A 27,176-nucleotide genomic window follows, 5' to 3' on the forward strand; every position below is an offset into this window, starting at 1 on the left:
CCTCCCACTCTCTCCCTATTTATTTCAAAACCCCCTTCCCCTCCCCCTTTTCTGATGAAGGGTCTAGGCCCGAAACGTCAGCCTCTCTGCTCCTATGATGCTGCTTGGCCTGCTGTGTTCATCCAGCCCTGCACCTTGTTCCCTCGTACAAAACCATGCTGAGAATCCCTAATCAGTCCTTGCCTCTCCAAATGCATGAAAATCCAATTTTTTTCCGAATTACAATCAAAAACTTAGCCACCACCAATGTCAGTTTTATGTATCAGAGATAGTAAGAACTGCAGATGCTGGAGAATCTGAGACAACAAGGCGTAAAGCTGGATGAACACAGCAGGCCAAGCAGCATCATAGGAGCAGGAAGGCTGACGTTTCGGGCCTGGACCCTTCTGAAGGTGTGGGTCTGGGTGGGATCATCTTCGGAAGATTGGTGTGGACTCAAACTGAATGGCCTACTTCCACAATGAACCATAGAACCCCTACAGTATGGAAACAGGCCATTTGGCTCAACAAGTCCACACCGCCCCTCCAAAGAGCATTCCACCCTGACCCATTCCCTATGTCTAACCCAACTAGCCTAAACATCCCTGGGCACTATGGGCAATTTAGTATAGCCAATCTACCTACCCTGCACATCTTTGGATTGTGGGAGGAAACCCAGGCAGATACGGGGAGAATGTGCAAACTCCACACAGACAGTCACCCGAAGCTGGAATCGAACCCGGGTCCCTGGTGCTGTGAGGCAGCAGTGCTAACCACTGAGCCACCGTGCTGCCCCTAAGGGCTTGAACGGGATTTGAACTCGGGACGTCTCGCACATCCACAACGCACAACACCCAAAGTGAAAATCATGCCCCTAGACCAACGAGCCAATGATTTTGTCTGGTTTGAAAACCGCATTTGGAAGTTGGGATGTTTGTAATCGTGCTTAGAATAAATGTAGATGGTTGAAGTTATTGGAGATCAATCATCTCATCCCAGAACATTATTGCAGGAGTTCCTCTGTCCTTGGCCCACCCATCTTTCGCTGCTCCATCAATGATCTTTCCTCCTACATAATGCTAATGTAGTGTTGTTTGTCAATTATTGCACAATGCTCAGAACTATTACTGACTCCTTGGACACCAAACCAGTCTGTCTGTATGCACATGACCTGAACAATATTCAGACAAAGTAGCAAAGTAACACGTTACCCATGTGCCAGGTAATAACCGACTTCAACAAGAAAGAATCCTCCCCACTTGCCTGCCCATATCAACATTTTATCAATATTGATTGAAGCTGAACTGAACAGCCATAAAATAATAATGTGGCTATGAGCTCAGGTCAAAGACTGGGAATTATCAAGTTGGGCAAGATGGTAGCATTACCGGACTAAAAATCCAGAGGCCCAGATTGCTGCTGTGGGGACATGGGTTTCAAGTGTCACTGGGAATCATTTAGGGGACAGCGATCATGTGTTGTAAGCTTTAAGATGACTGTGGAAAAGAACAATGAACAATCCAAAGTAAAAATAATTACCTGAGGGAGACCTTCAGTAAGGTAAGGATGGAGCTGCTCTGATAAATGGAGCCAACAATTGACAGGAAAACCTCTAGCTTGACAATGGCTATCTTAAAGGTAGAGATGATATATTCCCTCAAAAGGGAAAGATAAGGCAAATAACATTTTTTTCAAGAGTTTGCTTGGTGAGAGAGAAAATAATATGTAGAAAAAGTGCTTATAACAGGTGCCAGGTTAAAAAATACAACTGAAAACCAAACTGAATACAGAAATCTCAGACGGGTTGTGGAGAAGCAAATAAGAGGCAAAGCAGGATTATGATAAGAGACCTGCAGCTAACAGAAAATGCATTCCAAAAGTCTTCTAAAGGTACGGAAATAGAAAAAGGGTGGTAACATAGAAGTAAGTGCATTTAGGAATCAAGAAAGAAATTTGTATCTGGAGGCCGTCAACATGGCTGAGGTAATAAATGAATACTTTTTCATTTGTCATTACCAAGAAAGCAAATGTTATCCAAACTGGGGTGAGAGCAAGAAACACGGCCACAAGAAAGGTTCAAAATTCTGAGATATGATAAGTTGCTGGTACTTAAAAGTTGAGAAGGCACAAGGTCTGGACAAGATGCACCCAAGAGTAGTTAGATTGGAAATTGCAAGGCACTGGCCATAATTCTTCTGTCTTCCTTAGACTAGGGTTGTATCAGAGATCTGGAGAATTGCCAATATTACGCCCATGTTCATAAAGTGGTGTGCAGATAAACTGATATTTGTAATAGCAGGGCTTCAGTGGTAGCATAATTTAAAGAAACAGTCATTTTTGAATGGAATTAATAGTTCTGTGTAGACAAATAAGGGTTAGGTGTGGAGAGCCAGCATGGATTTCTTTAAAGAAAGTCATATTCAATTTGCTGGTGTTTTTAGGTGTCAGAGAGGGCTGGTGAGGTAATGCTGTTGGTGTACATCCAAAAGGGGTTTGACTATATCAAAGTAGATCTCCTGAAATAAAAGGGACAGTAGCAATGTGAATACAAAAAAAGTAGTAAAAGTGATCTTAGGATGAAAGGAAATGGAAATTAAGATGATAGGGTACCAAAGCATTTTGTTGACAATTGTAAGATCTGCACATATAAGCAATGGTAAGTATTGTGCGGTTGTTAATAATAGATTGTGGCAACCCTTTGAGTTTACCAGAGAACTAGGTGTGTTAGATTGAGGTTACCAATTAGTTAAACATTTATGATTTTCAAGCTATCCTTCCTAACTGTTGACTTCAGGAGTCAAATTTCACCTTCTTGGCCAAAACCTGAATCCTGTGACAATTGGAGTCACTGATCTCTCCACCGCAAGATCTGTGACCCAGGAAGTGATCTTGTAACTGTCTCTGAAGCTTTCCTCAGTTCTTGTCCAAATTCAAATATCATGAAAATACAAGAAATGGAAAATGCTATAGGTGTGGGAATTCAGAAATAAAAACAAAATACTGCAAATACCTGGCAAATTAAGCAGTTTGGAGTGAAACAGTCCTTCTGTCAACTGGATGAAGTTAGAAATGCTACATGTTTTAAGCAAGTAGGTGAAGAAAAGAATAAAAGGTACGTCAGTGGAAGCCAGGAGTGATTAAATAACAAATCTCTTAGAATAGTTCTGCATAAAAGAAGGACCTTCTTATGGTGCCCCAAAGTCCAAAGAAGATAAAGATGTTGTAAGATGAAATGATGAAGTTAGTGAAAAATAAAGGAAGTGGAAAAGGCACAGTCAAATACTAAGGGGGAAACATCATTTAGAAACAAACTAATCTCTTCATTTCACACTGGCTGTCAGTCATTAGTCTGTGGGCAAAACCATAGCCAATAATGGGCCACATACCTCCTTGAACTTTACACACACTCTTGTGTCTTCAACCCTTGTCATCCATCCTGTTTGAAAGCCTCTGTGAAGCTCAGCTCACCACCCTCAGCAGCCCAGTGCACTCACGGCCTACTTGTTGATGCTAATACTAATCATTTTCCAAATTAGCTTTCAGAGTACCCTTAAACACTTCTGAGTGCTACCCTGTAACTTTTTTGATCAGTTTTGAGTAGAGGGATTTAGCATTCTGATGCAGTGGTCTGTACAGTGCAATTGTCACTCCTAAGTTCATGTTCAGGTGACAATCCGTCTAGGTTCCATAAGTCCTTCTGTTGGCGTGCTGATGGTATGTCTGGAGCTTTCTTGGGTGTTAATAATATGTCCCCCAGTTTTTCTTCAGCTGTAAAGGAGTGTCAGGATGTGGACTTGTAGAGTGCAACCTTTGTGGCCGTTCATGGGTGGCAACGTTATTGAAGACTTGACTGAACAGCTGTTTAAAGGAGGAGCTCCCACACTGAATCCTGCGAAGGTAATTTAGTGCCATTCAAATGCAGCCCTAGTGTTGTGCATCACTGGAGTAGTGCACCAGAAATCAAATCCCAATAATCCTGGAATTGTCACAGATGTTAAAGATTTTTAAAAGTACACAAAATTCCCCAATTTACTTGTCCTTTATGACCGGTTGACAGAAAGCTTAGACCAGGTATCTATACTTAACAATAAAGAATCTATTGACTTAAAAAAAGTCAAACGATTATGAACCATTGATGTATAACTCTACTCGTAAAAATCTAATGCAGTTCTAAAACCCCTCTGCAACCAAAATAGCTAAGAAAGCGTGGGTGTCATGGGGAGAGGAGGAGACTGGGACGGATTCCAGTAGTCACTGTCCACAGGGTTTGCGGAGGTGATCATTATCATTTATCAGGACAATGTTCCTGATCTTCCTTCTCCAGGTACTATCACTTGTTTGCAGGAGGCACAGGGTGACTGGTTCACACTTAAAGGTCTCTGATTTCTTAAGACACAGCCGACAGCAACTGGTAAGGGAAATAAACTGTCTGTCTTTAGTCTTGAGATGCTTTTTACTGTCGAGCAAGAACAGCACCTTCCGTGTAAATATATGATGGATTCCAACTGGAACATTTTCAGGGGAGGCAATGGTCTAATGGTATTATTGCTGGACTGTTAATCCAGAGACTTGGATAACATTCTAGGGATCCGGGTTCGAATCCTGCCAAGGCAGATGGTAGAATTTGAATTCAATAAAATACCTGAAATTAAGAATCTAAAGATGGCCATTGTTGATTGTCGGGAAAAACCCATCTGGTTCACTAATATCCTTTAGGGAAGGAAACTGCCGTCCTTGCCTGGTCTGCCCTACATGTGATTCCAGACCCACAGCAATGTGGTTGACTCTTAAATTAGGGATGGGCAATAAATGCTGCCTAGCCAGTGACGCCCTCATCCCATTAATGAATAAAATAAAACTGACCAGCTGTTAAGTGACTTGGGAGCAAATCCTGTTGTTGCCAAGCAGAAGTCTTTTTGTCAACAATAATGCTCAGTAGACTATGACTTGGTCACCAGACTTGTCAACTATTTGACTGAAGCTCCATTTGCACACTCCCTTGCTTCCAGCTGGTGTGTAACTAGGTGTTCCCTACTACTTGAACAACCAGCTGGGTAAACAGCACTCTCTCATTGTGTGTCAGAAAATCCTTCAGTACTTGGGATGGTGGGAGTAACTTTTAAAATTCATTTCAGTCCAAGATCAAAGGTACGGAAAAATAAAGGTATATTCTTTACACTACGGCTTGATTGGTTATTCAACCAAGTTGAGAGTTGCCTGCAGATTATTGTGTGTGCACTCCAGGCCAAAACGGGTGATGGTGCAAAGTGTGGAAAAGAAGTGCTGATGTGGTGAGCAAGGATGCATAATTTGGCCCTTAGAAAAACTCTTAAATGACAACGTCAAATCATTACCAGTCACTGTTGCCCAAACAAATGAGAGCAGAGATTGATTGAAACAGAAACTAGGATTGGTCATTTGGCTGTTCAGGCCTGCTCTGCCAATCGATGTGATCGTGGCTGATCATCAGCATTAGCTCTTTCCCCATATACCTCTATGCCATTAAAATCGAAAACTTTTGTTCTACCTCTTTTTTTTGTTTTAAAACATATTCAGTGACTTGACTTCCATAGCTTTTTGTGATAGAGAATTCCACAGGTTCATGCCCCTTTTGAGTGAAAAAGATTTCTGTCATCTTAGTCCTAAATAACCTACCCCATATCACGAGACTGCATCCCCTGATACTAAACTCTCCATACAGAGAAAACGTCATCCCTGCTTCTATTCTGTCCACCCCTGTTAGAACTTTACACATTTTGATCAGATCACCTCTCATCCTTCTAAATTTTAATGAATATAGGCTCAGTCAAACCATTCTCTCCTCATGAACAAGCCTAGCATCAGCCTAGTGAATTTCTGCTGCACTCCCTCTATGGCCAGTATATCTTTCCTTGGATAGGGAGACCTAAACTACAGATCATATTCCCGTTGTGATCTGAAATGATTGAAGTTGATCGGATGAAAAATCGGATGATACTGTTTCTTAAACTGCCATTGATCTTCATTGGAATAATACAGAAAGTCAGAATGGGAATGGTGCTTAAATACTCTGGTATTAAAACAGTAAGTTATTAGAAGCATGGATCACTTGCGGATTGATTGGAGTTGTTCAGCAGCACCGTTTGTGTTTTGTTCCTAAAGTAGAGGAACATGAATCGGCAAATGCTGAAGAATATTTTAGAATCCTTGCCACGGACTGAGCAGGCTTAATAGCTGCCTCCTGTGACATTATTGACTATGTAATTAAATAATAGAAATTAAAACCGTATTAAAAATGGTGAGGATTAGGTGCTCAGTATATGATGTCTTGAGAAAAGAGATAAAAACAAAAAGGGAGGTGGGGTGGTATTGTTGCTTAGAAAAGACATTTGAGGTGTAGGAAACAGAAGATCTCTCGGGGGTTAAGGACATAGATGAGAAGCAAAAAATCTATGATTATGCTACTGCAGTATCATATTAATGAGAGTATTAGTAGAGAGAGAGAAACAAATCTGCAAGGAAATCAGATGTACACGAAATTGTGTTTTCGGGGGATTTTCACCACTGAAAAATTACTGTAGTAGAACCTTACAGCATAGAAACAGACCCTTTGGCCCATCATGTTTATGCCAACCGACAGACACAACACCATTAATCACATTTATTTGTACTTGGTCCAATATCCTACTATGCCCTGGCATTTTAAGTGCCCATCCAGATCCTTCTGAAGTGTTGAGTACCACCTCCTCCACCCTCTTAGACTGCAAGTTCCATATTTCTACCACCCTCTGGGTGAAAATCATTTGAGAGCCTTGCTGTTTGTGATATATGTGTAAATAGTTTAGGCTCTAATGTAGGAGGGTTGATCAGTAAGTTTGTGGATGATATGAAAATCGGCAGGTGAGGAGGATAGCCTTGGACTACAAGAGGATATAGATGGGCTGATTGGTGGAAAATTCATATACATGTGAGGTGATGCACTTGGGCAGGGGAAACAAGACAAAGAAATATATGGTGAATGGTAGGCCCCTGAGAAGCACTGAGGGTCAGAGGGACCTCTGTATGCATGTCCACACGTCCCTTAAGGTAGCAGGTCAGGTAGATAAAGTGGATAAGAAGGCATATGATATGCTTGCCATTATTAACCAAGGCTTAGAGTTTAAGAGCAAGAAAGTGATGCAGGAACTGCATAAGTCATTGGTTAGGTCACAGCTAGAGCTTTGTGTGCAGTTCTAGAATTCACGTTATAGAACTGATGGGATCACATATGGAATGAGCCACCAGAGGAAGTGGTGGAGGCTGCTACAATTACAACATTTAAAAGGCATCTGGAAGGGTACATGAATAGGAATGGTTTAGAGGGGGATACGGGGCAAATGCTGGCAAATGGGACTAGTTTAATTCAGGATATCTGGTTAGCATGTACAAGTTGGACCAAAGGGTCTATTTCCGTGCTGTACATGTCTATCTCTCTGTGACATTGGAGAGGGTGCAGAGATTTATCAGGATGTTACCCAGGCTGAAGAGTTTCTGAAGAGATATTGGATTGACTGGGTTGTTTCCTTGGATTAGAGGAGATTGAGAGGGGATGTTTGTATAAAACTGAGGGGCATAAATAAATAGACAGGAAGAAACGTTTCCCCTTGATGAAAGGATCATTGACCGGGACAGAGGTTTAGAAGGGAGGTGATATAAACCTTTTTGCCCAGAGAATGGTGGGAATCTGGAACTCACTGCCTGTAAGGTAGAAGCAGAAATCTCATAATTTCAGAAGTATTTAGATCTGCTCTTGCGTTATCAAGGCATAGAAGGCGTTGGGCCCAAGAGCTAGAAAATGGGATTAAAATAGTTAGGTGATTGAGTCTATGCCTGTCAAAAACATTGGGCCAAAGGGCCATTTTCTGTGCTATAAATCTAAAATAACACAATTTTCCCATAGGAATCAAAGATTAATAGTTATCACAGTTGAAATGATTTTCTTAATTATAAATGGCACCCTGTTTATAATAAACCTGTTTGGGTTATATGTCCACACACATTTAGATAAGTTCTTGGACTCTGATCAGGTTTGGTTATGACGTCAATGCTTTCAACATAGCTGGAAGCAAATTATTGTGAGCACTGAGAGAAGCTGTTTATGTATCATCCAAGTCTACAGGGTGGAAATTACCTTTTAATTTGAAGATTTTAAGCAACATGCCTCTTTTAAAGATGACCTTACTGACAAATTTAAAACTACCCTTTGATTTCTCACAAGGTTTATAAAACTTGGAACAGAGAAAATAAAATGTTTTTGTAGCAAATTTTGAGTTGCTGGTAAAAGGCACATATTGTCGATGTTCTTATTTGCTATTATTTGATGTATTCTCCGTGGTATTACCTCAACTAATTAGCACTCTTCTCAAGAAGTACAGATGTCGGTTTTCCCCTTGAGCTGGTCATTCTTGCTAATTATCCTGAACAATACAAGGTGAAAAATGTCTTTTTCAGCAATACTCAAGGTGTGAACTACCAAGCAACTATAAGTAAATTTGTTATTGATGTTTCATTCCAAATTGAAAATTGATGTTTTTAAAGGCCTGGACAGGATAGCTACTGAAAATGTTTTTCCTGTCTAGGGAATCTAGAACACGAGGTCAGCAAATTATGAATAGGATAAGAAATTTGTTTATTCAAAAGGGGAGTGAATATTTGGAAGTCTCTATTCCAGAGAGTTGTGGGTGCTCTGTTGGTCAGAATATTCATGAAAGGTTACTGGATTTCTATATTAAGGCACATGGGGATTGTGCTAACAGGTGGAGTTCTTTGAATTCATTCATGGAATGTTGGCATTGCTGGCTAAGTATATATTGACAATCCCTCATTGCCTTAGAGAAGATGTTGAGCAGCCAGATGTTAAAGTAGGAGTCCCAGGTATTTTAACCACGTGAAAGTGAGGAAATGCTGATACAGTTCTAAGTCCAAGATGTTATGTGACTAGAAAAGTAATTGTTGGTCGATGGTGGTGTTCTCCTGTACCTGTACCTTGCAAGGTGCGGATGAAGGAGCCTTGTTGCAGTGCATCTTGGTGGTACATACTGCTGTCACTGTATATTGGTGGTGGAGGGAGTGAATGTTGAGGTGTTAGATGGGGTGCCAATCAAGTGGGCAGCTTTGTGCTAGATGATGTTGAACTTCTTGTGTTGTGGAATTACCATTGTCCAGGAGGTTTAAAGGAAGAACAAAAGAGAAGTACAGCACAGGAACAAGCCATTCAACCCTCTAAGCCTGTGCCAATCATCGTGCCTTAACTAAAATCTAAAAAGCAAACCTCTGCCCTTATTCAGTCCATATCCCTCTCTTCCCTCCTTGTTCATGTAACCATCTGATGCCTCTTAAATGTCACCAATGTGCCTGCTTCCACCACCTTTTCTGGCAGTTTATTCCAGACTCCTACCACTGTCTGCATGAAAAACTTCCTCACACATCTCCCTTAAACTGTCCCCCTCGTAATTGAAACTTCAACCCTGGGGAAAAGCCTCTGACTATCCACCCTATCTATGCCTCTCATGATTTTGTAGTCCTCCTACCAGGTCTCCTTTCAGCCACCGCCTTTTCCAGTGAAAACAATCCCAGTCTTTTTAACCTTTCCTCATAGCCATTGCCCACAAGACCAGGCAACATCCTGGTGAACCTTCTGTGTACTCTCTCCCTAGCTTCCACGTCCTTTGGGTTGTGTGGTGACCAAAACTGCACACAATACTCCAAATGCGGCCTAACAAGGGTTTTATGTAGCTGCAACATGTTTTGCCAACTCTTGTTCTCCATGCCCTGGACAATGAAGACCAGCATGCAGCCTTCTTAATCACCTCAGCCACCTGCGTTGCCACTTTTAGGGAACTGTGGATTTGCACGCCCAGCTCCGTCTGAATGTTAGTGTTCCTAAAGGTTCTGCCATTTACAGTATAAGTCACACTAAATTTGATCTCCAAAATGCATCACCTTGCATTTGTCTGGATTAAACTCCATCAACCATTTCTGTGTTCAAGTTGCCAATCTATCTATATCCTGTTGTATCCTTTTATAATCGTTGGCACAATCAGCAACTCCACCAATCTTCGTGTAGAGGTAGAGTATGTCACACTCCTGACTTGTCTTTGTATGTGGTGGGCAGGATTTAAGGATCCAAGAGCCTCTGATCTGCTGTTGTAGCTGCAGTATACAGATGGCTGTTCCAATTCAATTTCTCATCAGTAGTAACTCCCAGGGGGATTTAACCCCAAGGGATTGTCGAGGTGTGATGGTTGGATTCTGTCTCGCTGGAGATGTTGTTTGTGGTATTTGGGTAGCATGAAAGTTACTTACCAATTCTTGGCCCAAACCTGAATATGGTACAGGTCTAGAGATAGTAGGAACTGCAGATGCTGGAGAATCTGAGATAACAAGGTGTAGAGCTGGATGAACACAGTAGGCCAAGCAGCATCAGAGGAGCAGGAAGGCTGACATTTCAGGCCCAGACCCTTCTTCAGAAATGGAGCAGAGCAGAGGCTTTCTGAAGAAGGGTCTGGGCCCGAAACGTCAGCCTTCCTGCTCCTCTGATGCTGCTTGGCCTGCTGTGTTCATTCAGCTCTACACCTTGTTATCTCTATGGTACAGGTCTTGTTGATTTGGGCAAATTGTTTCAGTGTCTGAGATTTTGTGCTGAACATTGTGAAATCATTAGCAAATTTCCCTACCTCTGAACTTATGATGAGGCAGCTGAAAATAGCCTGGCATAGGACACTGAGAAACACCTGCAGTGATATCCTGGGACTGAGATAATTGCCTCCAGCATAACCATATTCTTTTGTGCTAGGTAAGACTCCAACCTGGAGATTTTCCCCTGATTCCCATTGACTCCAATTTTGCAACAGCTCCTTGATGTCACACTCTACCAAATGATTTTTTTTTTTGTATCGAATGATATCACTTCCACTTTCCTTGATGTCAGCTCTTTTGTCCATGTTTGAAATCAGACTGTAATGAAGCCAGGAGCTGAATGGGCCTGGCATATCCCAAACTGAATATCTGAAATGTTTGTTTGTTTGTTTGTTTGTTTGTTTGTTTACATACAGCAAGTACCAGCAAGCTTTGTCAATTACCCTTCCCATCACTTTGCTGATTGAGAGCAGACTGGTGCACCAATTGGCTGAGTTGGATTGGTCCTGCTTTTTATGAACAGGACAAACCTGGACAATTTTTCACATTGCCAGATAAATGCCAGTGTTGTAATTGTATTGGAACAGCTATTAGGATACAGCTAGTTCTGGAGTAGAAGTCTTCTGATTTATTGTCAGAATGTTGTTAGAGTCGAGAGTCTTGCAGTATCCATTGCCTTCAGCAGACTCGTGATCTGAGTTTTACAGCATGGAAAGGGGCCCTGCAGCCTATTGTATCCACACCAGTCATCAAGCACTTATCCATTCTGGTTCTACTTTCCAGCATTTAGCCCAAAGCCTTGTATGCTAAGATGTTTCAAGTCTTTATGTGTGTAAGTATTTACAAAACGTTGTTGTGATGGTTCCTGATCGCCCACCCTTTTCGGCTGGAAGTCCCAGATACACACCGGACCCCCTCTGTGAAATATTCTTCCTTCAATTCAAACCTCCTGTAGCTTTCCTTAAATCTATCCCTCAGATTCTTGAACTCTCTATTCAAGGGAAAGGGTTCTTAATATCCACCCTATCTATGCCTCTCATAATTTTGTACACCTTAATCAGGTTGGTCTTCCTCTTCACACCACCTTCCACCCAGCCTTACCTGCTCAAAGGAAAACAAAATTCCAGCCTATCTCCATAGTTGAAATGCTTTAGCCCAGGCAACATCCTCTGCATCCTCTTGCATCCTCCTATAGTGTGGTGAACAGAACGATATACAATACTTCAGCCGTAGTTTAACCCGGATCTTGTCTAGCTCTATTATAACTTCCCTACTGAGTTATGTGGAGTGGTATGAATTGGTTGCAGAATCGCATCTGTGCTATTTGGATTGTCAGGCAGAGACCAAGATGAATTCTCAACTCTGTAGATCCAGCTGGCTTACAGATGCTTCAGGCTTGTCTTTTAACTGATGTGCTGGGTTTCCCAATCGCTCAGAATGGGGATATTTACAGACTGTCCTCTTGTTTAACTGTCTGCCACCACAACTGGATGTGGCAAGACTGCAGAAGCTAGATCCTATTCATTGGAGTGAGAAAGCTTAGGTCTCTAATTCTACTAACACTGCTTGCTATTAAGTAGTGCTGTGTTTTAGCTTCACTAATTAGAACACAATAACTAGGAGCAGGAGTAGGCCGTCTGGCCCTTCGAGCCTGCTCCGCCATTCAACAAGATCATGGCTGATCTTTTCGTGGACTCAGATCCACTTACCCGAGTTCTCACCGTATCCCTTAATTCCTTTTATTGTTCAAAAAAAACTACCTTTTTTTTAAAAAACGTTTACTGAAGTAGTGTCAACTACTTCACTGGGCAAGGAATTCCATAGATTAACAACCCTCTGGGTGAAGAAATTCCTTCTCAATTCAGTCCTAAATCTGCCCCTCTAATCTTGAGGCTATGCCCTCTTGTCCTAGCTTCACCTGCCAGTGGAAACATCCTCTCTACTTCTATCTTATCTTTTCCCTTCATAATTTTATATGTTTCTATAAGATCCCCCCTCAATCTTCTGAATTCCAATGAATATAATCCCAATCTACTCAGTCTCTCCTCATAAGCCAACCCCCTCAACTCCGGAATCAACCTAGTGAACTTCCTTTGCACCCCCTCCAGTGCCAATACATCCTTTCTCAAGTAAGGAGACCAAAACTGCACACAGTACTCCAGGTGTGGCCTCACCAGCACCTTGTACAGCTGCAACATAACCTCTCTGCTTTTAATTTCAATCCCTTTAGCAATGAAGGACAAAATTCCATTTGCCTTCCTAATTACTTGTTGTACCTGCAGACCTACCTTCTGTGATTCATGCACAAGGACACCCAGGTTCCTCTGCATAGCAGCATGCTGCAACTTTTTACCATTCAAGTAATAATCCTTTTTACTATTACTCCTACCAAAATGTATGACTTCACATTTATTTACATTGTATTCAATCTGCCAGACCTTTGCCCACTCACTCAATGTATCTATGTTCCTCTGCAAAGTTTCACAGTCCTCTGCACACTTCGCTCTGCCACTCATCTTAGTGTCATCTGTCAATTGACACCTTACTTTTAGATTTGCCTGGTTCTGCTCTTGGTAGGCTCTCCTGCACTCTTCTTTGAACCAGAGCTGATTCCTTGCATTTCTGGTAATGTTGGAGTGGGGATGTGCTGGGCAATAAGGTTTTATTTTGGTTGAACACAATTCTGCTACTGTTAATGGCCCACAGTGCCTCATGGGTGTCCAATCAAGGACACTTAATCTCCCTGTCCCTCATCTCTACATCTGTTCAGATGATGTAACCTTCTAGTTCTGTTCAAAACCTGTCCCATTTAGCATGGAGGTAGGGCAGAGAAGCAGTTTGAGCAAAAATAAGCAGAATAATTCAGGAAGGGACAAGGAGCTTAACAAAAGTATCAAGTGAAAAATAGTGAAATGTGAAGAGGTATTCTTTGGAATGTAAAGGAAGAGGAAAAATAGATTTAATGGCAGCCCTAGAAGATGGTCAGGGATGAAGGGATTTGCATTTCCCTTGGGAGTAGAAGATGGTAGAATGCACCAAAAGTGTTGCTAAAAAAGATATATTTTATCAAAGCTTTTCATCTTGTACTGATAAGGACAATGCACAAGAAATGCCAATATGAAGAGAAAGCAGTCTGGTGTTCTCTTTACAGGAATGCCTCTACCAATCAATGATGACCTGCTAACTGTCAGCATTCTATTCTCATCCAGTATAGATGCTGTCTATAAGCTCTGGTTAGGGTACGGTTTCAAAGGAGGTTGAGGAAAGATTTGCTAGAGGTTAGTACAAGATTGATAAGGTGGACAAAGAAGCACTGTTCCCATTTGCTGTTCCTTCAAAGAGTAGGAAACCTAAATGTAGGTTTTTGGGACAGATGTGAGGAATCAATTTCTTCGACATTGAGTGGTAATAATCTAGAACCTGCCACCTACCAGCATGGTGGAAATAGTGACTTTCGGTAATTTCAAAAGGAAATTAGAACAAAAAAAATTACAGCACAAGAACAGGCCCTTCGGCCCTCCAAGCCTGCGCTGATCCAGATCCTCTATCTAAACCTGTTGCCTATTTTCCAAGGATCTGTATCCCTCTGCTTCCCGCCCATTCATGTATCTGTCTAGATACATCTTAAATGATGCTATCATGCCTGCCTCTACCACCTCCGCTGGCAATGCGTTCCAGGCACCCACCACCCTTTGCGTAAAGAACTTTCCACGCATATCTCCCTTAAATTTTACCCCTCTCACCTTGAAATTGTGACCCCTAGTAATTGAGTCCCCCACTCTGGGGAAAAAGCTTCTTGCTATCCACCCTGCCTATACCTCTCGTGATTTTGTAGACCTCAGTCAGGTCCCCCCTCAACCTCCGTCTTTCTAATGTAAATAATCCTAATCTACTCAACCTCTCTTCGTAGCTAGCGCCCTTCATACCAGACAACGTCCTGGTGAACCTCCTCTGCACCCTCTCCAAAGCATCCACATCCTTTTGGTAATGTGGCGACCAGAACTGTACGCAGTATTCCAAATGTGGTCGAACCAAAGTCCTAAATTGAGTAGAATTTGAGTAAAATAAAAGTTGCAGGTTAAGTTTGCTATTTTTATTTTAAATTCCATGACTTAATTTCCTAGGAAGGTAAACATAAACTGATTTTTTTAAATTGTTTCTTCATGCTTTATAATAACTTTTGTCACCCTTTTCTTTGTTGCCTCCACCCTTTACTTATTTTAAATCTTGCCCTTATCTCTGATCATTAATGGTATTTTTTGCTAGGTGGTGATATCTCTGCAAAGAAACACAATCTGTTGCTTTAAGCTGAAAGTATATTTCGGAATAATTAAATAAATGCAATTCCAGTGTGCATTCTACTCCCATATTTCGTTCATAGTGCTCTGAGGTATGGTAGACAGTCCATTTTCACCATTTCTGTGTAGCTAGTTCGGTGCGACAATCTCACTGTATTAAAAGGTGCATTGTTTCTTTCCTTAATGTGTTAGTTTTTTGAAACAGCATTTGGGAACATCAGGCCCTGAAACTGCAGATGTGGAAACACTGCGCCTTGAAGTGATAGAACTAAGACAGAAATACGAATTGCTGCTGGAAGAAAATAAGGAACTAAAAGCGAAGGTAATGCATCATGCTATGCAGTATGCTGAGTAGTGAATACCAAGTTCTTCAATGTCTGCCGTTGTGTGAAGTCCTTTTGAGTTAGTACGTTGTGATGAGATTGGATAAATACAATGATTTTCTTACGTTTATAAGTCTCAACAATCAAAATAGTAAGATAGATGGAATGCATGCTTAAAGAAGAAAGAAACTACAGTAAGTTCTTACTATCATTTTGCAAGACAAGCCCACCGACTCCCACAGCTACCTTGACTTCATCTCAGGCAAGGACACTTAATCTCCCTGTTCCTCATCTCTGCATCTGTTCAGATGATGTAACCTTCTCAACCAAGGATTTCCCTATCCTTCACAACTTGGTTGATTGGTCTAATCTCAAATCTATTTCAGACACCTTGTTCCTTTCTCTTTCTTCCAGAACCATGGTGTGGTTCCTGTTTTGCCCTAACAGCTATCTTCCCCACACCATCCTTTGCCATTTCCACCAACTCCAGTGTGATGCCACTACCAAATACACCTTCCTCAGTCACCCTAAACAACTCGGTCCTTTCCTACAGCATTTTTTTCATTCAAGCTGAAGAGTTGCACACTTGGCCTTTTGTCTCCTCACCTCTCATCATCCTAGCCACCCACCTTGCTACTTTGCTATTTCAGGAGCTGGTAGCAAATGTGGCAGCAAGCAAGGCACCAATGGCTCTTTCTAAATGCTCCTCTGATACAGTTGTTTTCTGATTCATTCAAAGAACAAAGAAAATTACAGCACAGGAACAGGCCCTTTGGCCCTCCAAGCCTGCGCCAATCCAGATCCTCTATCTAAACGTGTCGCCTATTTTACAATTATCTGTATCCCTCTGCTCCCTGCCCATTCATGTATCTGTCTAGATACATCTTAAATGACACTATCGTGCCCGCCTCTACCACCTCCGCTGGCAACGCATTCCAGGCACCCACCACCCTCTGCGTAAAGAACTTTCCACGCATATCTCCCTTAAACTTTTCCCCTCTCCCCTTGAAATCATGACCCCTAGTAATTGAGTCCCCCACTCTGGGGTGGGGGGGGGGAAAGCTTCTTGCTATCCACCCTGTCTATACCTCTCATGATTTTGTAGACCTCAGTCAGGTCCCCCCTCAACCTCCGTCTTTCTAATGTAAATAATCCTAATCTACTCAACCGCTCTTCATAGCTAGCGCCCTCCATACCAGGCAACATTGTGGTGAACCTCCTCTGCACCCTCTCCAAAGCATCCACATCCTTTTGGTAATGTGGCGACCAGAACTGTACGCAGTATTCCAAATGTGGTCGAACCAAAGTCCTATACAACTATAACATGACCTGCCAACTCTTGTACTCAATACCTCGTCCGATGAATGAAAGCATGCCGTATGCCTTCTTGACCACTCTATCGACCTGCGTTGCCACCCTCAGGGTACAATGGACCTGAACACCCAGATCTCTGTGCATCAATTTTCCCCAGGGCTTTTCCACTGACCGTATAGTTTTCTCTTGAATTGGATCTTCCAAAATGCATCACCTCACGTTTGCCTGGATTGAACTCCATCTGCCATTTCTCCGCCCAACTCTCCAATCTATCTATGTTCTGCTGCACTCTCCGACAGTCCCCTTCACTATCTGCTACTCCACCAATCTTAGTGTCATCTGCAAACTTTTGGGGGCACCAAACTGCAACATGAAATATGAAATTATTATGCGACTTTCTTACCCTTTTACTTTGCACAGCTGCTATCCTGTAATTCACATCTCCCCTAAAAACATCTTCTGTATCTTATCCCTTTTGTTTTTGTCCCATAAAACTTTAACCTGTGCATCCTATCCTGGGCCTCCTTTTGTTTTCTCTTTCTTTCACTTGCTTGAAACCTATTACATTTCTAGCTTTTCCTCAGTTCTAATGAAAAATCACAGAATTGATATTATGATATTCTGATGAAGGGTCTAGGCCCGAAACGTCAGCCTTTCTGCTCCTATGATGCTGCTTGGCCTGCTGTGTTCATCCAGCTCTGCACCTTGTTGTCTCGGATTCTCCAGCAGCTGCAGTTCCTGCTATCATTGATATTATGAACTCTATTTAACTCCGTGCACAAACACTACTCTGACCACAACTAGCGTACTGCAGACAATTCCAGTCACCAGGATATAGGAAGAATGCAATCATACTAGAGATGGTACAGAATACATTTATGGATATGCTGTCATAGAGCTGTACAGCACAGAAACAGAACCTTTTGGTCCAACCAGTCTATGCTGAATATAATCCCAAACTAATGTCATCCCACCTGCCTGCTCCTGGCCCATATCACTCCAAACCTTTCCTATTCATTTATCAATCCAAATGTCTTTTAAATGTTGTAATTGTACCCATATCCACCACTTCCTCAGGAAGTTCATTCCACATGCGAACCACCCTCTGTGTACAAAAGCTGCCCCTTAGGTCCCTTTTAAATCTTTCCCCTCTCACCTTAAACTATGCCGTCTAGTTTTGGACTCCCCACCCACCCCAGGGAAAAGACCTTGACTATTTACTCTATCCACGCCCATCATGATTTTCTGTAAACCTCTACACGGCCACCCCTCGGCCTCTGGCGCTACAGGGAAAATAGCCCCAGTCTATTTAACTTCTCCCTATATTCAATCCCTCCAACTCTGGCAACATCCTTGTAAATCTTTTCTGAACCCTTTCGAGTTTTACAACATCTTTCTTATAGCAGGGAGACCGGAATTGTCCTGTACAAATGCAACATGACTCCCAACTCCTACATTCAATGCAGTGACCAATAAAGGCAAGCATACCAAACGCCTTCACCATCCTATCTAATTGTGACACCACTGTCAAGGATCTATGGACCTGCACTCCAAGGTCTCTTTGTTCAGTAACACTCCCTAGGACCTTACCGTTAAGTGTATAAGTGCTGCCCTGATTTGCCTTTCCAAAATGCAGCACCTCACATTTATCTAAATTAAGCTCCAGCTGCCACTCCTGAGCCCATTGGCCCATCTGATCCTGTTGTACCCTGTCCTCTGTACTCTGAGGTAAATTTTGGTGTCAACTGTAAATTCACTAACCATACCTCCTATGTTCACATCCAAGTCATTTATATAAATAATGAAAAGCGGTGGACCCAGCATCAATCCTTGCGGCACACCGTTGGTCACAGGCCTCCAGTCTGAAAAGCAACTCTCCACCACCACCCTCTGTCTCCTACCTTTGAGCTGATTCTATATCCAAATAGCTAGTTCTCCCTGTATTCCGTGTGATCTAACTTTGCTAACCAGTCTACCATGAGGAGCCTTGTTGAATGCCTTACTGAAGTTCGTATAAATCACATCCACTGCTCTGCCCTCGTGAATCTTCTTCATTACTGCTTCAAAAAACACTCTCAATTTAGTGAGGCATGATTTCCCATGCATTATATCATGTTGACTATCGAGAACCAGTCCTTGCCTTTACAAATATATGTGAATCATGTCTCAGGGTTCCCTCCAACAACTTGCCCACCACTGATGTCAGGCTCACTGGTCTACAGTTCCCTGGCTTTTCCTTACCACCTTTTCTTAAATAGTGGCACCACGCTAGCCAACCTCCAGTCTTCCGGCACCTCACTGGCTATCAATGATATAAGTCTCTCAGCTAGGGACCAAGCAGTCACTTCCCTAGCTTCCCACAGAGTTCTCGGCTACACCTGATCAGGTCCCGGTGATTTATTCACCTTTATGCATTTTAAGATGTCCAGCACCACCACCTTTTGTAACATGAATATTTTTCAAGATGTCATTATTTATTTCCCCAAATTCTCTATCTTGTATATCCTTCTCCACAGTAAACACTGATGCAAAATACTCATTTAGTATTCCCCCAACCTCAACCATCTCTTCTGGTTCCACACATCAGCGGCCCTTTGTAATCTTAGAAAACCACCTTCGCTGTCGACTATGCCACCAATTTTGGTTTTGTCCACAAACTTAATAACCATGCCTTCTATATTCTCATCCAAATAATTTCTATAAATGATAGACAAAAGAGGACCCAGAACCAATCCCTGTGGAACACCCTGGTTACAGGCGTCCAGTCCAAAAAGCAACCCTCCACCATTACTCTCTCTCCTGCCGTTAAGCCAATTATGTATCCAATTGGCAAGCTCACTCTGAATCCCATGTGACCTAACTTTCCTCATTAGGCTACCATGCAGAACCTTGTCAAAGGCTTTACTAAAATCCAAATAAACAACTTGTGCTCTACCATTATCAATCTTTCCGGTAACTTCCTCAAAAAACTCATCAAGTTTGTGAGACATCATTTTCCTCACACACAACCATGCTAACTATCCCTAATCAATTTTTGCCTCTCTAAACGTCTATGAATCCTATCTTTTATAATCACCTGTGACAACTTACCCACAACTGAAGTCAGACTCTCAGGTCTGTAGTTCCCCGATTTCTCCGTACAACCCTTCTTAAACAAAGGTACAACATTCTAGGTTACAAAGGGACATTGATAGGATGCAGAGCTGGGCTGAGAAATGGCAGATGGAGTTTAACCCTGAAAATTGTGAGGTGATTCATTTTGGAAGGACAAACTTGAAAGCAGAATACAGGGTTAACGGAAAGATTCTTGGCAGTGTGGAGGAGCAGAGGGATCTTGGGGTTCATGTTCACAGTTCCCTGAAAGCTGTCACCCAGGTGGATAGAGTTGTTAAGAAGGCATATGGTGTGTTAGCTTTCATTGAGTTCAAGAGCCGTGAAGTTATGCTCCAGGTACACAAGCCTGGTTCGGCCACCTCTGGAGTATTGTGTCCAGTTCTGGTCGCCTCATCACAGGAAAGATGTGGAAGTGTTGGAAAAGGTGCAGAGGAGATTTACCAGGCTGTTGCCTGGAATGGAGGGAAGGCCTTACGAGGAAAGGTTGAGAGAGCTAGGGCCTTTCTCTTTAGAACGATGAAGGATGAGAGGTCACTTGATAGAGGTGTACGAAATGATCAGAGGTATACATGGAGTAGACAGCCAGAGACTTTTTCCTAGGGTGGAGGTAGCTATTACGAGGGGGCACAGTTTTAAAGTGAGTGGAGGTAGATACGGGGGAGACGTCAGAGCTAGGTTCTTTACTCAGAGAGTGGTCGGGGCGTGGAATGCATTGCCGGAGCGGGTAATGGAGTCAGCCTCATTAGGGGCATTTAAGTGGCTATTAGATAGGTATATGGGTGATAGTATAAGGTAGGGGTGGAGATTAGATAGACCTTGGGATTAGGGTAAAAGTTCGGCACAACATCATGGGCTGAAGGGCCTGTACTGTGCTGTACTGTTCTATGTTCTATTAGCCACCCTCTAGTAATCAGGCACGTCACCCATAGTTATTAATGATGCAAATATTTCTGCAAGGGGTCTCAATTTCCTCCCATAATTCCCACAATGTTCTGTGATAAATTAGATCAGGTCCTGAAGATTTATCCACCTTTTATATTCTCTAAGACCTCCCGAACTTCCTCTTCTGTAATATGAACTGTTTTTAAACATCAAAGTTTATTTCTTTGCATTATCTAGACTCCGTTTCTTTCTCCACAGTAAAAACTGATGCAAAATATTCATATAGTGTCTCTCCCATCTCCTGGTGTTCAACACAAAGATGACCTCCTTGATTGTTAAGACTGGTATAGAGAATTTTAGATTGAATCAGCTGTGGTGTACAGGTTAACTATTATTCACAATGCCAGATCCAGTCTGAGCATCAAAATCAGTCAAACTGTATCCTAACAGGGAAAGATATTGGATTGACAGATAATTTTCCGTCCTCAGTGAGATCAGAAGAGATCTAGATGACTACTTTCAGTACAGAGTGATTTCCATGCAACTCTTGGCTTAATCAAGATGGTAGAAACCAAAGGTAGACAAACAGGAGGCTGAAAGAACACAGCAGGCCAGGCAGCATTTGGAGGAAAGGAAATTCAATGTTTCGGGTATTACCCTTCTTCAACACCCTCCCCACAAATTTCACAAAGCCTTAGACTGTCACTTGTGAAGCCTGCCTAGTCCTATCCCCACACATCGTTAGCCTCACTACACCAACTCTTCAACCAGATGTCTCCTCCACATTTCTCCTGTGTACTAAGTATCATGGAATTGATTTGTGGTTGTCCAAGGCTGAAAGCATTTATTTGTCCATCCCTAACCACTCATTGAATGGCTTGCTTGGAGCCATTTCAGAGGGCAGTTAAAAGTCCACCACATTGCTGTGAACCTGGAATCACATGTAGGTCAGATAGATAAGGACAACAGATTTCCTTCCTTGAAGGAAATTAGTGAACAAGATGGGTTTTTATAACAATTGACAGTGGTTACTAGTTGCCATTAGTGTAGCTTTTTCTAATTCCAGATTTTTATTGAATTTAAATTTCATTGTCAAACTGTGTCCCCAGCATCCAATTGGGCTGTTGATTACTAATTCAGTGGTGCCACTGTTCTACCACCTCATCTGAGTTGTTTGAGGAAAAATGGTGATTGAGTGTTTGGAGATATTTGAATATGAGATGGGGATACCTGGGTTAAATATATCCTTTTAATAAAGGGAAAGACATGTTATTAAAGATTCGGGTCCCTGGATAAATAATTTGAGTACAACAGCTTGTACTTGACCTTCAACCCCTCTTTGAGCATTGTGATGTAATTAAGGGCACTTCTATCCAGGCTGACATTCACGTGATTCCACTGACACACCACATGGTTGGTCCTTGTAGCCTCTGGGCAACTTTGGATACACAGTAAATTCTGCCTTGCACCCTCAATGGGTGCAGTGCAAAACTAAATTTTTACTTAAAATGGATGGAATGTGGGTAGCTATGTGCAGTGATTTTTTTTTGTTGTTCTTGCAATTTGAATGAATGATTTGGATATATGCACAAGGAATAACTTTGAATAGAGGATGCATCTCTAATTAATGTTAATCTGCAGGAGGAAAAAAATAGTTTTGTGTAACTGGGTCTGGGTTGAATGCTGTTTGGAGGGTCAGTGCAGATCTGATGGGCTCAATGGCCTCTTTCTGCATAGCAGGGATTCTATGATTCTATTTCCTAGCCAACACCAAATCCAGTTCACCCAGTATCTCTTTGTTCATTAGCACACATAGACACACTGTTGGATCAGAAGCCAATTTTAAAGTTCTTGGTTAATCCCTCCATGATAAAGAATGATGCAGCAAATTTCAGGCCTCCAAGCCTGTGCTGACACATTTTACCCTTCTGTGTTAAAACTGTCTTCACTTAAAGGATCCGTATCCCTCTATTCCTGTCCTACTCATGTACTTGTACAGGTGCTTCTTGAATGCTACTATTGTGTCTGCTGCCACCACCTTCCCTGGCAGCACCTTCCAGGTGCTCACCACCCTTTGTGTGAAAAGTGTGCCTCGTGTATGTCTAAACATCCCCCACCCTCGCACTTTGAACCTATGTCCCCTTGTAGTTGATCCCTCCACCCTGGGGGCGGGGGGGGAAGCCTCATTTTCCACTCTATCCAGGCCCTTCACAATCTTCTAAACTTCTATCAGGTCGCCCCTCAACCTCCTGCTCTCCAGTGAAAACGAGCCCAATCTATCCAACCTTCATAACTAAAATCCCCCATACCAGGGAACATCCTGGTAGACCTTTTCTGTACCCTGTCCAAAGCATCCACTTCTGGCAATGTGGTGACCAGACCTGTAAGCAATATTCCAAGTGTGGCCTAACTAAAGTTCTATAAAGCTGCAGCAAAACTTGTCTATTCTTGTACTCAATGCCCTTTCCAACGAAGGCAAGCAGGCCATAGGCCATTTTTACTTCCTTATCTACCTGCGCTGCCATCTTCAGTGATCTGTGAACCTGCACACCCAGATCTCTCTGCATATCAATACTCCTAAAGGTTCTGCCATTCACTGTATAACTTCCACCTGTACGTGACCTTCCAAAATGCATCACCACCTATTTGTCTGGATTAAACTCTATCTGCCATTTTTCTGACCATGTCTCCAACTGATCTATATCGTGCTGTATCCTCTGACAATCCTCCTCGCTATCTGCAACTCCCCCAATCTTTGTAACGTCTGCAAACTTACTAATTAGACCAGCTACTTTTCTCTCCAAAGCATTTATGTAGATCACAAACAAGTGATGTCCCAGCACTGATCCCTGCTCGTCACATCCCTCCATTCCGAAAACCATCCTTCCACCTCTACCTTCTGTCTCCTATGACTAAGCCAGCTCGCTCCTGATACCATGTGACTTCACCTTTTGTACCAGTCTGTCATGAGGGACCTTGACAGTGGCTTTACTGGAGTCCATGTAAATAACATCCAACTGCTTTTCCTTCATCAATCATCTTCATCACCCCCTCGAAAAATTTGATCAAGTTAGTGAGGCATGACCCCCACACACACAAAACTATGTGTTTATTGCTAATCAGTTAATTTACCTCTAAATGCTTATAGATCTTGTTCCTAAGAATCTTTTCCAGTAATTTTCCTACCACTGACATAAGGCTCACAGACCTGGAATTTCCTGGATTATCCCTGCCACCCTTTTTAAACAATGGGACTATGTTAGCTATTCTCCAGCCCTCTGGGACCTCAGCTGTGGCCAAAGAGGACACAAAGATGTCCATCAATGCTCCAGCAATTTGTTCTCTTGTTTCCCTCAATATTCTGAGATAGATCCCATCAAGTCCCAGGGATTTATCTATCTTGAGACTTTCTAAGACACAGAACACCTCTTCCTTTTTAATGTCAATTTCTAAACCAAGTTGCTTTTAGCCCTCCCTGTGTCTCCAACTCCTAACCTAACAACCATGCACAAACTCATCTCTTGGACTGTGACTGAGTTTGGAACTGATAAAAAGGTTATAAGGATAAAATGGAATAGTGGGTATTAGTTTAGGGCTGTTCCAGTAAAGAACTGCTGTAGGCACAGTAGCTAAACAACCTGCTTTCTATTGAAGTCTGTCCATCTAATGTTCTTACTCTGCCATGGTAACCTTATTAGGTTTATCACAAAGTTTAGCACTGTTAAAACTACAAAAGTTCTTTTCAAGTAACAAAAAGTTGGTGTGATTCTGTTGCTGTAATGGCAAAGCAATGGGACAGTGACACACGTGTGCCTCTAAAATGTATTGCTGATTTTTGGGAAGCTTGATTACCTGCGTTTCTCCAATCCAAAATCATTAAGTTTCAGGAGGAGTTTTAATTTTTTTGCCCAGTCTGGGGACTTCGGTTCCCTGTTCCATTTATCCCATTAACAGATTTTTTTTATAAACCATTGCTCTACAGTATGGCTAGCTCCAGTGTCAATTGATTCCATTCCAATCTCCTCTGCCAACAGGCGAGTCAACTCGACAGTGTGAATTAAATTTTAAAGGGATGTCATTTCAGGGATCAAATTCTTGCAGGTATTTTTGTTTGATTTTTAGGGGCTGTTACTGTGCTTGAAACCATTAAGACCCTGTGATCACTGCAGAATGTTTGAAAAGATTCTATTCACATTCTATACTGCAGAGTCTATATTGAACTCTGTTTAGTTTTAAAATCCTGTTCTGGTTTGTGCATTTTGTAGAACAACTTTATATTTTAAGTTTTCTTGAACTGCAAAATGATAACTATTTCAATGAGAGCAATGCAGAATTTTCAGATATAGTTTGTGACAAGTTTTTGATGTGGAAGTCTCTGAAGTTCATTTTAATGACAGCTAAAGTATTTCAATCTATTGTTCACAGCTTGCACAGTTCGAACCCCCAAAAGAGGAAGGGCAACCTGAATAATAATTCAAGACTTCCCACATTATCAGAAGAATGCATGAAAGGGATCTGATAAAATCATCTGGCAAATAGTATTGATTTTGGAGAATTGGCACCTATTCTGGAAGAAATGCAGCCAGTCATTTTAGGTTACACATGCCAAAAAAAAAGTTACTTTCAGCTAAAAAATTATGCCATTGTTATATGCCTGTCTGCAATGCAGCATTTGGAACTAGATATTCAACAGAATTTTTACTCAATGCATTTAAATTCTACACAAACTTTTGATTCAGAAATAGCCCTACAAACCAATGCAAATTGCACATGTTTCATTGTTGGATCTTAAGTTTTGTTAATATTGGCATGATGTTACCAGATATCTGCAACAAATTTCAGTAACCTTCTGTCTCACCAAACATGTTTGTTAAAGTCATTTTGCACTTTGTGGGGAACAGTACTGAGCACTCTTGTCTGGCATATCCTGTTAGTTTGGGGGACATGGGGAGGGATAAGCTAGGGGTTAATAGCTTTAAGTCACATTAGGCCAATAGAATCTGTATATCAGTTCACAAGCCAAACTGAACAAGTGGAACTTGGCAGCAGTCAAGTATGAATGTTGACCATGTTGGATGGTTTGCTGTCATTGTGCCAGTATTTTGGACGAAATCTGGCAACCAGGCAGTGATCCATTAACACGACTGGGCACTGGTGTTGCAGCAGGAGGAATATCTTTTCAGCAAACTATACTAATGCTGAAAACAGGCCCATTTGGCTCAATTAATGTACAAGTTTTATTGTTTTTTTTTCTAGTTGTACAGGAGTTCAATTTTTCCCTTTTTGTATTTACTGAATAAATTTTCTTTGCACGTCATTGGTATGTTTTGTGATAAAACACTGGATTAAACAGTATTAGAAGATTCTTCTTCCAGAGGCAAGCACAGGATTTGCATTCGTAATGGAAATTACAGCACTGACACTGTTCCGCCCCTCATCGTGTACTGGTCTCAGCCCTTCAGTTGGAGCCGTGTCTAAATCTGTCACTTTCCTCTTATTTCTTTGCAGAATGAAGTTAAGTAACTACTCTCTTCCCTGGCCATCCATCCATTTTCTCTCTGCTTCTTATTATCCCCTCCCTCACACGCTCATTTCCTTCCCCCGTCCCCACCCACCTACTCACTCCCCTTTCAGGTTCATGTTCTGTTCTCCCTTTTCTTCATTTCTTTCCCTTTTCTTGAGCTGGCTTCTACTGTCTTTTCTCTTCTCTTCTCCATCAGTATTCCTTCTAATTCAATAATCCAAGATAAAACAAACAGTCACCAGGCTAAGTGTGGATTAATATGTGAATGCCAAGTCACATTTGATTAACCTGGTGGAAAACGGACTTTTGAAAGATGATGATATTGATAAAATTTGTTGCCCATAGGGCAAAAGGGCCCACAGCACCTTTGAGATAAAATTAACTGTGTGACAGCAAACTACATTTTCAGACTGGAGAAAGACGTGTTGTGGGGTTATTAGGAACCCTGTTTTTTTAATATATGCAATAACAAACTTGGCTGAGCACACTTAAATTTACAGATGACAAAATCTGGAAGTATAGTAAAATCTGAAGAAGATATTGATAGATTTTAATAGGACACAAGCTGATGGAGGGGATATGAAGAGAAGCATGGCTTGAGAAATGGGGAAATGCAATATGAATTCGTACAATTCTAAAGAGGGTACGGGAACATGGGGCAAATTAAAAGTGACAAGGCAGGTTAAGAAAGTATTGTAAAAGCAATCAGGATCATAGGCTTCACAAATAGAAGTATCACGTACAGAAGCAAAAAAAAATTATGACGAACTTTTGTAAAGCACTGGTTCCATCACAATTCAAATATCTTGTCAAACTGCACTTTAGGAAGGATGATATAAACTTTGAGAAGATGCAGAAATGATTAACTAAATATTAAGATGCTTTGTTGAAATTTTTCATTTGCAAAATTATCCTGATGCAGGCAAGGGAAGTGTTTACTGTGCAGAAAGATATGGAAGGTAGAGAATTTGGGTAAATAAATAGTGATATCTTGAAGTATCTATATTATGATGGAGATAGTAAGAACTGCTGATGCTGGAGTCCGAGATAACGCAGTGTGGAGCTGGAGGAACACAGCAGGCCAGG

The 27,176-nt window shown here is 41.8% G+C and overlaps 1 protein-coding gene across 1 annotated transcript; it reads left to right on the forward strand.

Annotated features, from left to right (window-relative positions):
- The first annotated feature begins 718 nt into the window (after positions 1-718).
- On the forward strand, positions 719-25,883 carry LOC109921113. The gene is made up of 4 exons (XM_048611279.1): positions 719-3,876; positions 4,304-4,390; positions 15,139-15,255; positions 24,992-25,883. Exons 1-4 carry the CDS (start codon positions 3,766-3,768, stop codon positions 25,034-25,036), a joined length of 360 nt encoding a protein of 119 aa, XP_048467236.1. The 5' UTR covers positions 719-3,765; the 3' UTR covers positions 25,037-25,883.
- The last annotated feature ends 1,293 nt before the right edge of the window (positions 25,884-27,176 follow it).

This window comes from Rhincodon typus, chromosome 24 (assembly GCF_021869965.1).
Source record: "Rhincodon typus isolate 14 chromosome 24, sRhiTyp1.1, whole genome shotgun sequence".
In the NCBI taxonomy this organism is placed as follows: domain Eukaryota; kingdom Metazoa; phylum Chordata; class Chondrichthyes; order Orectolobiformes; family Rhincodontidae; genus Rhincodon; species Rhincodon typus.